This window comes from Colobus angolensis, unplaced genomic scaffold, assembly GCF_000951035.1.
Source record: "Colobus angolensis palliatus isolate OR3802 unplaced genomic scaffold, Cang.pa_1.0 Scaffold205, whole genome shotgun sequence".
NCBI classification, from domain to species: Eukaryota; Metazoa; Chordata; class Mammalia; order Primates; family Cercopithecidae; genus Colobus; species Colobus angolensis.
The window spans coordinates 1486830-1499195 of record NW_012115211.1 but is presented as its reverse complement, the minus strand read 5'-3'; the positions used below and the strand labels follow the sequence as shown (position 1 = coordinate 1499195).

The following is a 12366-nucleotide window of genomic DNA, read 5'->3' as shown; positions in this document are numbered from 1 at the left end:
CCACCTCGCCCAGCTAATTTTTTGTATTTTTAGTAGAAACGGGGTTTCACCATGTTAGCCAGGATGGTCTCGATCTCCTGACCGCGTGATCCGCCCGTCTCGGCCTCCCAAAGTGCTGGGATTACAGGCTTGAGCCACCGCGCCTGGCCTGGACAAGTAAGTCTTAAAGAATAATAAGATGAATACTTGTGAACCTACTGCATTAAAAATACATATGTTACCAATAGAATTGAAGTCCTCTGGGTATCCTTAATCACATCTTACTTCCTGCACCTTCAGAAGTAACTACTACCTGGAATTTGGTATTTATTATTCCTAAGCATTTTCTTCATATATATGTGTCCATTATATATATGGATATATACAGATATGTAGAGGCATATGGTGGTTTTTAAATTTTATTTTTACCTCCTTGGGAGCTCTTATATGATATATATGGTTATTGTTTTACCTGTTTTTAAACTTTATATGTGGTTTTTGATTGAGAGTCTCCCAAACCACCCCTGTGCTCAGATATTTGCTAGAAGGACCCATGGGACTCAGCATATATGACTAAGATTTATTCCTCGATGTAATAAGGACACATATCTGGATCATAAGGGAAAAGGACACTGGCAGAGTCTGGAGGAATCCATTTGTAGGCTTCCTTGTGCTCTTCCTCCCATGAGGGATTGCAAAGAGCCCACATTGCCCCAGCAACAAAAATGCAGCAACATGTGTGCAATGTTTCTATCCAGGGAGCCCATTAGAGAGTACCCACAGATTATTGAGATTTGGTCATGTGGGCACCATCTGCCTAGCACATAATAAAGACCCCTAGAAAGCAAGCAGGTTTCCAGCATAAATCATACTGCATTCAAACAGTCTGCATAGTCAACTACCCTTTTCACTTGACTGGTGACTGGGAACACCTTGAGAGCCAGGTTTCCAGACACCAGTAAAAAAACACCAACCTTGCAAGCAGGCCTTTCTAAGGATAGCACTGTTAGGCCTGCTATGGTAAATCTGCACAAGTACCATTCTCTCTGTATTGTGCAACTTGCTTTTTTGTTCAATATTGTGTTTGTGAAGGTAATTTAGATTGATACCTGTAGCTACAATTTATTCTATTTCACTGCTGTATACTGTTAAACATGACAGTTTACCCTATTAATGGACATTTAGATCTTTTATAATTTTTCACTATTAAACATTTGCTGCTATGAACATTCTTGTATGGATACATCTAATACAGGTAGTGGGATTCTTTGGTGGGAGAGGATATACATTTTTACTTTTCTAGGTATTGCTAAATTTTCCTCTGAAGTGACTGTACCAATTTACATTCCTTCTATTAATGAAGGAAATACAAGATTGGAATAATTGGGATAGTTGTGTTATCTTTGTGAACAGATTTTTAAATACTGATTGAGATTTTTAAATAGTTGTAAGACTTCACATTTTCTATATCTTAGTTTGGTAACTTTTTCTAAAACCATATTAACTTTATCTAGATTTTCAAACTTAATGAATGAAGTTTGTATAATATTATTTCTGATATCTGTTTTATCCCTGCTTATAGTCTCCTTTTCATTAATATCATTTATAACTTTTAAAAATGAGTCTTGCCAGAGGGTTTGTCCACTTCATTACATATATTAGATAACTAATATTTGCTTTTGTCGGTCCCCTCTATTGTACTTTGCTTCTTGTTTCATTTATTCTGTTCTTATGTTCATCATTTCCTTTTCTACCTTTTTGGGATTTATTCTGCTCTTCCTTTTCTACATTCTTAAGTTAGATCCTTAACTCATTACTGTTTTGTTGTTCTTATCTCCTGGTATAGGGTCTTTATTTGAGTTCTCCCAGAGGCAAGTTCTGAGACCAGGATCTGAGGGCAGTAGTATATGTGAGAGATGCAGGGAGTGCCATAATGAGGTGGGAAAGTAGGAAGGGAAGAAAAGGTGAGCAATAAGGGTGTAGCTTTTAGTAGCTATTGATAATTGCTGTCTAGATTCATTAAATTCATTTTGTCATTAAAGGACAAAATGATGAAATTCTATCATTCACTTGGCATTGGTCAGTTAATTATTTCATGAAGGAGAACTTTTCCCCATCAACTATTTATTTACCCAGAAATATGATGTGTACAGGAAAGGCAGAATAAAAAGCTGCTTTCCTTAGCAAACTCTGAGGTGACCAAAGTGACTTTTTTCTTCATATGTCAATACGAACTTTCTTTGCAGTCCTTGTTCTTTTTGATGTTCTAATTTTTCCATATTTGGCCAGTGGAATTACCTTCAAATTGACTCTTCTTTTGACATGTCCTGAAATAGTCTTTTATGGCTTTCTTGCTTTCTGTTAAGACAAGATGTTCTAGGCTAATCTTATAAATTTTCTTCCCTGCACCTAAAATCAGCCATTTTTTCATGGAATCCTAGTTCCTTTGGGGACAAAATAGTAGTTTAAGACCCATTATTTGGGCTTATTACGATTGAGTTGGCCTCTGGTTCTAGGCCTTTTTTTTTTTTTTTTTTTTTAGAAAAATATAGCAGGTTGTATTGAGGTTGGCTCCTATGTTCTTTCAAAGAACCCTCATCATTTTGTGAGTTCTTTCTTTATGGCACCACGACGTTCCAGACTCATCTTGTATGTTCCCTGTCTCAGCACAGGATTTTTTTTTTTTTAATGAGAAAAAATATCACAAATTCAAATTTACGGAAGCTTTACATTTTTATGTCCTCTAAGTTAGCAGTCTGTCTTTCCTTTTATTGGTGTTTGTAAAATTTCTTCTTTTCAAAATTTTTATATTTTAGAGACAGGGTCTTGCTCTGTCACCCAGCCTGGAGTGCAGTGGTGCAATCACAGCTCACCACAGCCTCCAACTCCTGGGCTCAAGGCATCCTCCCACGTAGGCCTTCCAAAGCGCTGAGATTGCAGGCATGAGCCACCAGGCTCAGCCTATTTCCTTTATGTTATACTTAGTCCCAGATAAAAAATGACCTTAGATCAGTCCTTTCCTCTTTGGTTGGGGAGGGGAGGGCTTAAATTCAGGTACTATGAAACAGAAGAATGGACTCAGTGCTATGTGAAAAATCTGTGTATGTAAATGTGTGTATATACACACATAAATTATACATATGAATACATTTTCATTTTCATATTTTGCAAGGAGGATAGCCAATGCTCTGGACCTCCTTTTTGTAAGGTACCCTCTGAGGCCCGGAACCTTTGCTCAACTCTCAGACTGTCCGGGGAAGTTTTAGGCGGTGATACCGAGCTACAGACCAATGTAAGAGCTCGAGGCTGTGGGACTGAAGAGAGGAAGCGGCCGTTGGGAACTGAGGTAGGCCCAGGACTTAAGCCGAGCTGGGAGGGTAGAGGTGGTGCTGGTCCCGTGCAGTGGTGGGTACCGGGCTGCGGGCTGGAGGGAGGGGCAGCGCCGAGGGGGCGGGACGGGGCGGGCTCGCGGAGGAGGCCAACGGTTGGCCCCAACCGCCACTGACTACAGCCTGCGTCCACCTCATTCGTTGCCATTACCTCTTTCCCGCAGTCGACCCGCTCTTCGCTTCTCGGGGTTTGTCTCCGTCTCCTCCGTCTCTGCTGTTTCTTCCTCTCTATCCTCCTCTGTCTCCGTCTCCCCAGCCTTGGGGCCGGTGCCTCTCCCAGGCTTCGGCGAATGAGACCTGGGAAACTTGCCCCCACGCCCCATGGAAGAACCCCCGGCGTCCAGCTCTGCACCGACAGAGACGGAGGAGCCGGGGTCCAGTGCAGGTGAGCGGGGTTGGGAGACAGGAGAGCTCCCCGAGGAGGACTCAACTGTGGGGACAGGTTGAGCAAGACCATCTGCGCTTGGGAAATGCAGCCTTGGATCATTGAGACAGAGCCACCCTGTCCGCTAGGATCTGACCTGGCAGGAGTATTCTTGGCTAGTCCTATTTTTATTTGTTCTCACTGAAGCCTAACTTAAACCTCAGAATTATCACTGCAGAGATGAAAGGGGACTGAGACTGGAAAACCCCTTCTTACCAGAGGTCTCTGGTCGGCAGAAAGATCCCTGAGCTTCAGTTTCAACTTAGGAGACCTGGGTCTTGGTCCAGATTTTACTGTGGAGCGGCATTCAGTAAGCTTTGCCCCCATCCTGTGCCTGAGTTTTCCCATCTACACCATGAGGTGGTTTATACTACAGATCTTCAAAGGTCTGGCACGTGATAGGTGCTCCTTAAATATTACTTGTTAGGAGTGAATAAATAAGATAGGGAGGCCTCCTTCTGGGATTCACTGGAGGCTCATTGGGTTAGTTGGAGGCTGTGGAATTACATTATTATAGCCTGAGAAGTAGGCGGTATTATCTCCATTTTATAAGGGAGGAAACTGAAGCTCAGAAGTAAAGTGACTTGCTAGTAAGTGTCAAAGATAAGTCAGACTTCAGAGTCCACGCTAGGCTATACTCTTTCCCAGTAAGAAAGCGGGGAGGACTTGATGGGTAAGTGATTATATCGAGCAGCAATTAATCATTTGAATTCTCTGCCTAAATGAACCCCAGAGCAGGACCATATCTGATTCTTTTCTCTCCCCAGTTTCCAGCACCTGATTTGTGTGAAATAGTTTGGGTGGCAATGCCAGAATCACCATCTATGTTACTTCTGTCATCAACACGATCAGTATAATTACAAAAATTAATGGCTGTAATTGTTATAGTGATAAGCATAAGTGAAATTGTGAAGACATCAAAATTTATAATTAAAGACACCTATTAAAACAGGACTTTAAAATTCATAAAGCACTTTTGAGTGGTTCTTCATATTGATCTGCTTAGGTGGGTATTATTATCCATAGTTTACAAGCAAGGAATCCAAGATCTAGAGGTTGAGTAACCATCAAAATGTCATGCAGCAAGAAATGGAGCTGAGACATGAATCCAGCCCATCTGACAAGTTGTGCTTCTCCTTTGGTGATTTCCCTATTTCCTCTCCTTTTCCTTTTTTTTTTTGAGACAGAGTCTTGCTGTGTCGCCCAAGCTGGAGTGCAGTGGTGCAATCTCAGCTCACTGCAACCTCCACCTCCTGGTTTCAAGTGATTCTCCCGCCTCAGCCTCCTGAATAGCTGGGATTACAGGTGGATGCCACCATGCCCAGCCAATTTTTTTTTTTGTATTTTTAGTAGAGATGAGGTGTCACCATATTGGCCAGGGTGGTCTCGAACTCCTGACCTCAAGTGATCTGCCCACCTCAGCCTCCCAAAGTGCTGGGATTACAGGCATGAGCCACCACACCCAGCCTCTTCCTTTCCTGTTCTGAGCCCTATCCTGCTCGATGCCTATCCGTTCTTCTTATCACCTGGAGAATTCCTGTTTAAATTTAACTAATAGTCACATGTCTGATGATAGTAGTGTTGGTTTAACTTCTAATTAAAGTGTTAAAGAGTTTAAAGTATGTTCTCTTTCAGCAATAAAGAGGGATTTAAATGTTTTTAAGAAAGGGAGTTGTAATTGTTATTATTGTCATTGTTATCCACAGGATTCAAGGAATAAAACTAGAATATACATTAGTTGGTAGTTTAAAAATAATAACTGTCGTATATTGCACTCATACTATGTCACAGGCCTTGTAATAGCCACTGTAGTTAAGCATTTTATTTCTATCACCTACTCTACTGAATTGTATAGGGGAGGATCCTGAAGCATAGAGAAGTTAAGTAACATGCCCAAGGTCACATAGTCCTGGCCTGGTCCAAATCCTATGTTCTTAACCATTACCCCAGCCTGGCTCAGAGGCAGATTATTTGCTTAGAACAAAGCCTGACCCTCCCAGGGAGGAGAGCCTGAATTGAGGGGAGAGAAGTGTGCTCTAGTATTGGGTGAGAAGATGGTCTCCCCTTGCTTATCTTTTGATTCTGCTGTTGAGAGCCTGGGATTGAAATGAAGGGAGGCTTTTCTTCTGGACTCAGCAAGGCCACTCCCGCAGTTCCCCTCATGATACTGAGCCATAGTTCTTTTCCCTTCTTTAAGTTAGGAACAAGTGACTAAGTATTCATATGCTATTGATAAAAGTTTGTCTTGATTGACACTAGGAGGCTGTAACCAAAAGCAGTGCAACTTTGCCCTGTAGTTCATTGTCCTGAAAGCTTCCTGGAAGATTGGTCTAAAATCATCATGCCATTCCTCTGTCAAGAACTCTTGAGTGGTCTCCCATCTGTGGAATAAACACCTTAATAAAGTATCTAAGCCTCCCAGGATCTGGACTGTACCGACCCCTTCAGTCCCACCTCTGCCCCATCCCTTGCACTCCACCTTACTGTAGTCATACTAAACTACTGAGAGGCCCCACAACTCTCTGTGTTTTCTGTCACCTATAGGCTTTTCACATCCTTGTCCTCTGCCCTTCTCCTTTTCACCCTCAGTTGGCAAACCTATAGGTTGTTTTCTGTCACCTATACGCTTTTCACATCCTCGTCCTCTACCCTTCTTCTTTTCACCCTCAGTTGGCCAACCCACTATTCATTCTTTAAGATCCGGCTCACTCATTCATTCAGTCATTCAACAAAAATTTATTGAGTGCCTATTATGTACTAGGCATAGTTCTAGGTGTCAAGGTGGAGCAATAAGAAAACAGACATACCCTTGCCCTTTCTTGAGCTTCCATTTTGTGGTATGTATTAAACAAATGTAACATAGGAGATATCAAAATGTGGTAAGTGGTGTGGAGAATAGAACAAGGAAAGAAGATAGGCTGGGGCAAAGAAGTTGACAGAGAAACCTTACTGACTGGATGATGTTTGAGCAGAGCCGAAGAAGTTGAGAGAGTGTTATGTGACTATCTGAAACGAATGTTCCAGGCAGAGCTTGTGACTATATGAGGCAGGAGCTCTTTTGGCTTAATAATTCTCTCCAAAAATCCTTCTCTGGTGCCTTGATCTGGACAGATGCCACTTTTATGTTTTTCTACTTGCTATTGTGTTTACCTCTAAAGTAGCACTTATTACATCGTCTTTTAATTGTCCATGTATATATCTGTTTCCCTCACTTGGATTGGGTTTCTTGAGAGCAGGAACCTCTGATCCTTCTCTATCTTCTCAGCACCTATTTTAGAGCCTGACATGGAGGAGATACCTAGAAATATTTATTGAATAAATCGTTCTTACAGCCTGATAATATTTACGAATGATTTGTAAAATTGGGTTTGGATGACAGTTGATTTGAGGAAAAAGTAATTCTAAGGCTGCTTTTTGTCTGTCTGGCTTGATTCCCCTTTTGGGCCTCTGAGGAGTGGAACAACTGGTTTTCTTTAAGAAGAATACTTGGAGACTCCATTGTGAGCATTATGGCAGGGTAGCCAAACTGTAAAATGGGGAGTAAAATATAACAAAGGCAGCCGGGCATGGTGTCTCACACCTGTAGTACTAGCGCTTTGGGAGGCCGAGGTGGGTGGACCACCTGAGGTCAGGAATTTGAGACCAGCCTGGCCAACATGGTGAAACCCGTCTCTGCTAAAAATACAAAAAATTAGCTGGGCGTGGTGGCAGGCGCTTGCAGTCCCAGCTACTCAGGAGGCTGAGGCAGGAGAATTGTTTGAACCCAGGAGGTAGAGGTTGCAGTGAGCCGAGCTCACGGCATTGCACTCAAGCCTGGGCAACAAGAGCAAAACTCCATCTCAAAAGAAAAAAAAAAAAACAAAGCCCTTTATAGCTTAATTTGTGAGAAAGTAAGAGAAATCTCCAGGGACTAAGAAACCAAACGTGAACTGAAAACCAGAGTGATTAGCTCCTTAATCTGCCCTCAGCTGTTCTGGATGTCTCACCTAGAAACTTGGACTTTAATAGGCCTGTTGTTATACCAAATGAATCTATAGGTCCGCATGGGTTAGACTCTAGTGGGTTTTTGTTGTTGTTTTGTTTTGTTTTTGAGATGGAATCTTGCTTTGTCGCCCAGGCTGGAGTACAGTGATGCAATCTCAGCTCACTGCAAGCTCCGCCTCTGGGTTCACACCATTCTCCTGCCTCAGCCTCCTGAGTAGCTGGGACTACAGGCACCCGCCACCATGCCCAGCTAATTTTTTTTGTATTTTCAGTAGAGACAGGGTTTCACCATGTTAGCCAGGATGGTCTCCATCTCCTGACCTCATGATCTGCCCACCTCGGCCTCCCAAAGTGCTGGGATTACAGGTGTGAGCCACCACGCCCGGCCTGGTTAGACTCTAGTTTTTGACAGAGGATGGCATGTGAAATCCTCACATGAAACTAGGTCCCTTGAAAATCTGCACCCTCTGTAGGGTGTATACCTTCTGATAGGGTAGACTAGTATCTTAATTCATTTTCTGTTGCTTATAACAGAATACCTGAAACTGGATAACTTAAAAAAAATTTCTTACAGTTATGGAGTCTGAGAAATCCAAGGTCCAGAGGCCACATCTGGTGAGGGCTTTCTTGCTAGTGGGGACTCTGCAGAGTCTGGAGGTAGCACAGGGCATCACATGGCAAGGGAGCTGACTATGCTAGCTCAGATCTCTGGTTTTCCTCTTATAAAGCCCCTAATGCAACTCCCTTGATAACCCATTCATCCATTCATTCATTCATGAGGACAGAGCCCTTATAATCCAGTCACCTCTTAGAGGCCCCACCTCTCAACACTGCCATATCGGGGATTAAGTTTCAACATGAGTTTTGGAGGGGACATATATCATACCAAATCTACTAGGAAAAAAAAAAATTCTCCCTACTGATACAGAGAGAAGACAAAGAAGATTGCCTTTTATCCTAGGCTTTTGTACAGAAAAAAAGTTTTCCCAGAAAATTCTTAACCACAGCCATTCACTCGTACAGATACCCAAATGGCCTAGAAACTCCAAGTCAAGAATTGACATTAAAAACCACCTCAGGCTGGTAATACCCCTGGATGCTTGGCAAAAACAAATGGAAAACCACTCTGCTCCAAGATACATACTTGACACAGGCCATACAGAATTCCCACAGGGTCTGGAGTTAATGAAATTCTCATTTGTTAAATAAGAATGTATACTGCTTGCTTTATACTATTGAGAGCATATGTTACTCTTGTATAAATAAACATTTGAATATGTATCTGTGCCTCCCCTTTGCTCTCCAGAAGTGAAATGATGAAGCAGAATTTATATGCAGGCCAGCATTTGGGTATGGACACACATTGAGCTGCCTTCTATCCTTGCAGAGGTCATGGAAGAAGTGACAACATGCTCCTTCAACAGCCCTCTGTTCCAGCAGGAAGATGACAGAGGGATTACCTACCGGATCCCAGCCCTGCTCTACATACCCCCCACCCACACCTTCCTGGCCTTTGCAGAGAAGCGTTCCACGAGCAGGGATGAGGATGCTCTCCACCTGGTGCTGAGGCGAGGGTTGAGGATTGGGCACTTGGTACAGGTGACTCTTCATCCCAGATCTGAGTCTGGGCCTCAGTTTCTCTTCACAAAGCTCAGAGCTCTTCAGGATCTGTGCCTCTTCTCATCAGTACAGGAAAGCCATGTGGGGAGCAGAGGCAGAAAAAACAGCAAAAACAATGGCTCTCACTGAGTGCTTATTGTGTTCCAGGGGCACATTGGGTCCTCACAACCACTCTGTTTCGTAGGTACTGTTTTCAGTCATATTTTACAGACAAGGAAACTGAGACTCAGAGAGGTTGCCATTTGCTCAAGGTTATACAGCTATAATAAAGCAGTAGAAGCTGGCTTCAAATTCAGTTGCTGACTCCAGAAACCTCCACAGTTATTTAGATTCAGCTAACGTACGATGTGCCTTTCATTTATATTCCATTTAATCCTCATAAATCACCCAGGGAAGTAAGCATTGGTAGTCCAATTTTGCTGATGGTGGATCCTGGTGCTCCAAGAGGTAAGTAACTTGCTCAGGACCACATTTAGCAGATGACGGGGGGATACCAGTAATAACCACACTTCTACTACTAAATGCTGTATGTGAGGTACAATTTATTGTCTCCACTTTGCAGGAGGTAACCAGTTCTGAGAATTAACCTCATTTGCTTTGGTCACACATCTAATAAGTGGGAGAACTGGAGTTGGAGGCCTTCCTCTTCAGTAGAACATTTTGACTGTATTTTTAGTGAGGAAAGAAAGGTTGCTATTCTTTGGCCTGGAAGCTACGGGGTTATTTCAGACCCCAAATAGGCATACGTCAGAGATATTGTGGATTTGGTTCCAGACCACCACAATAAAGTGACTGTCACAATAAAACAAGGCACATAAATTTTTTGGTTTCCCGGTGCATATAAAAGTTATGTTTACACTATACTGTAATCTATTAAGTGTGTAGTAGCATTATGTCTAAAAAAAAGTACACACCTTAAAATATTGCTGAAAAGTGCTAATGATTATTTGAACCTTTGGCTAGTCAGTCTTTTTGCTGGAGTAGGTCTTGCCCTGATGTTGGTGGCTGCTGCCTTATCAGGGTGGTGGTTGCTGAAGACTTAGTGTATTATTACTATTGTTATTATTATTATTATTATTATTATTATTGAAGCATTTCTTACTTACATAGATAATTTCTTAAAATAAGACAATGGGCTGGGCACAGTGGCTCATACCTATAATCCCAGAATTTTGGGAGGCCAAAGTGGGAGGATTGCTTGAGCTCAGGAGTTCAAGACTGGCCTAGGCAACGTAGCAAGACCTTGTCTTTAATAAAAATAAAAAACATTAGGTGGGTGTAGTGCACACACCTGTAGTCCACAGCTACTTGGGAGGCTGAGGGGGAGGATTGCTTGAGCCCTGAAGTTCAGGGCTCCAGTAAGCTGCGATTGTGCCACTGGGGGACAGAGCAATACCCTGTCTACCCCCAACAAGAAATAAGACAACAGTGAAGTTTGCTGAAACAGTTGACTCTTCCTTTCACAAAAGATTTTTCTGTAGCATGCAATGCTACAGAATTTGATAGCATTTTTCCCATAGTAGAACTCATAAATGAATCCTCTCTAACCCTGCTGCTGCTTTATCAACTAAGTTGATGTAATATTTTAAATCTTTTGTTGTCATTTTGACAGTGTTTACAGCATCTTCACCAGAAGTAGATCCCATCTCAAAAAACTACTTTCTTTGCTCATCTGTAAGAAGCAAGTCATTTGTTCAAGTTTTATCATGAGATTGCAGCAATTTAGTCACATCTTCAGGCTCCACTTCTAATTCTCTTGCTATCCACCATATCTGCAGTTACTTCCTCTACTGAAGTCTTGAACCCTTCAAAGTCATCCATGAGTTGTGGGAATCAACTTCTCAATGTCTCTTAATGTTGATATTATGACCTCCCATGAATCATGAATGTTCTGAATGGCATCTAGACTAGTGAAATTTTTCCAGAAGGTTTTCAGTTTACTTTGACCAGATTCATCAGAACAATCGCTATCTATGGCAACTGTAGTCTTGTGAAATGTATTTCTTAAATAATGAAACTTGGATGTTGAAATGACTCCTTGATCTGTGGGCTACAGAATGGATGTTGTATTAGTGGCTGTGAAAACAACATTAATCTCCTCATACATCTCCATCAGAGCTCTTGGATGACAAGGTACATTGTCAATGACCAGTAATAGTTTGAAAGGAATCTTTTTTTCTGAGGAGTAGGTCTCAAGAGGGGCCTGTAAACAGAAGTGCTTCATCCAGGCTTTTTTTATTGTAGAGCATTGGCGGAGTAGATTTAGGATAACTCTTAAGAGCCCTAGGATTTTCTGAGTGATAAATGAGCATTGACCTCAGCTTAAAGTCACCAGCCTGTCTTTTGAAGGTTTGAAGCCAGACATTGACTTCTCTCTAGCCATGAAAGTCCTAGATGGCATCTTTCAGTAGAAGGCTGTTTTGTCTACAGGGAAATCTGTTGTTTGGTGTAGCCACCTTTGTCAGTTACCTTAGCTAGATCTTCTGGATAACTTTCTGTAGCTTCTCCCATCAGCACTTGCTGCTTCACCTTGCCCTTTTATGTTATGGAGACAGCTTCTTGCCTTAAACCTCATGAACCATCCTCTGCTACTTTCCAGCTTTTCTTGTGCAGCTTCCATACCTCTCTCAGCCTTCGCAGAATTGAAGAGAGTTAGGGCTTTGCCCTGGATTAGGCTTTGTCTTAAGGGAGTGCTGTGGCTGGTCTGATCTTTTATCCAGACCTCTAAAACTTTCTCCCTATCAGCAATACGGCTGTTTTGCTTTTTTTTATCATTCCTGTATTCACTGGAGTAGCACTTTTAATTTCCTTCAAGAACTTTTCAGCCTGGTGCGGTGTCTCACGCCTGTAATCCCAGCACTTTGGGAGGCCAAGGTAGGCAGATCACAAGGTCAGGAGTTTGAGACCAGCCCGACCAACATGCTGAAACCCCATCTTTACTAAAAATACAAAAAAAAAAAAAAAACAGGC

The 12366-nt window shown here is 42.2% G+C and overlaps 1 protein-coding gene across 1 annotated transcript in view; it reads left to right on the top strand.

The window, feature by feature from the left end:
• The first annotated feature begins 3088 nt into the window (after window positions 1–3088).
• Window positions 3089–12366, top strand: part of NEU3 (sialidase 3 (membrane sialidase)) — a 19491-nt gene continuing 10213 nt past the window's right edge. Inside the window, 6 exon segments of the mRNA XM_011942074.1 lie at window positions 3089–3356; window positions 3359–3436; window positions 3439–3501; window positions 3504–3667; window positions 3669–3753; window positions 9164–9375. Coding sequence (XP_011797464.1) covers window positions 3089–3356; window positions 3359–3436; window positions 3439–3501; window positions 3504–3667; window positions 3669–3753; window positions 9164–9375 — 870 coding nt within the window.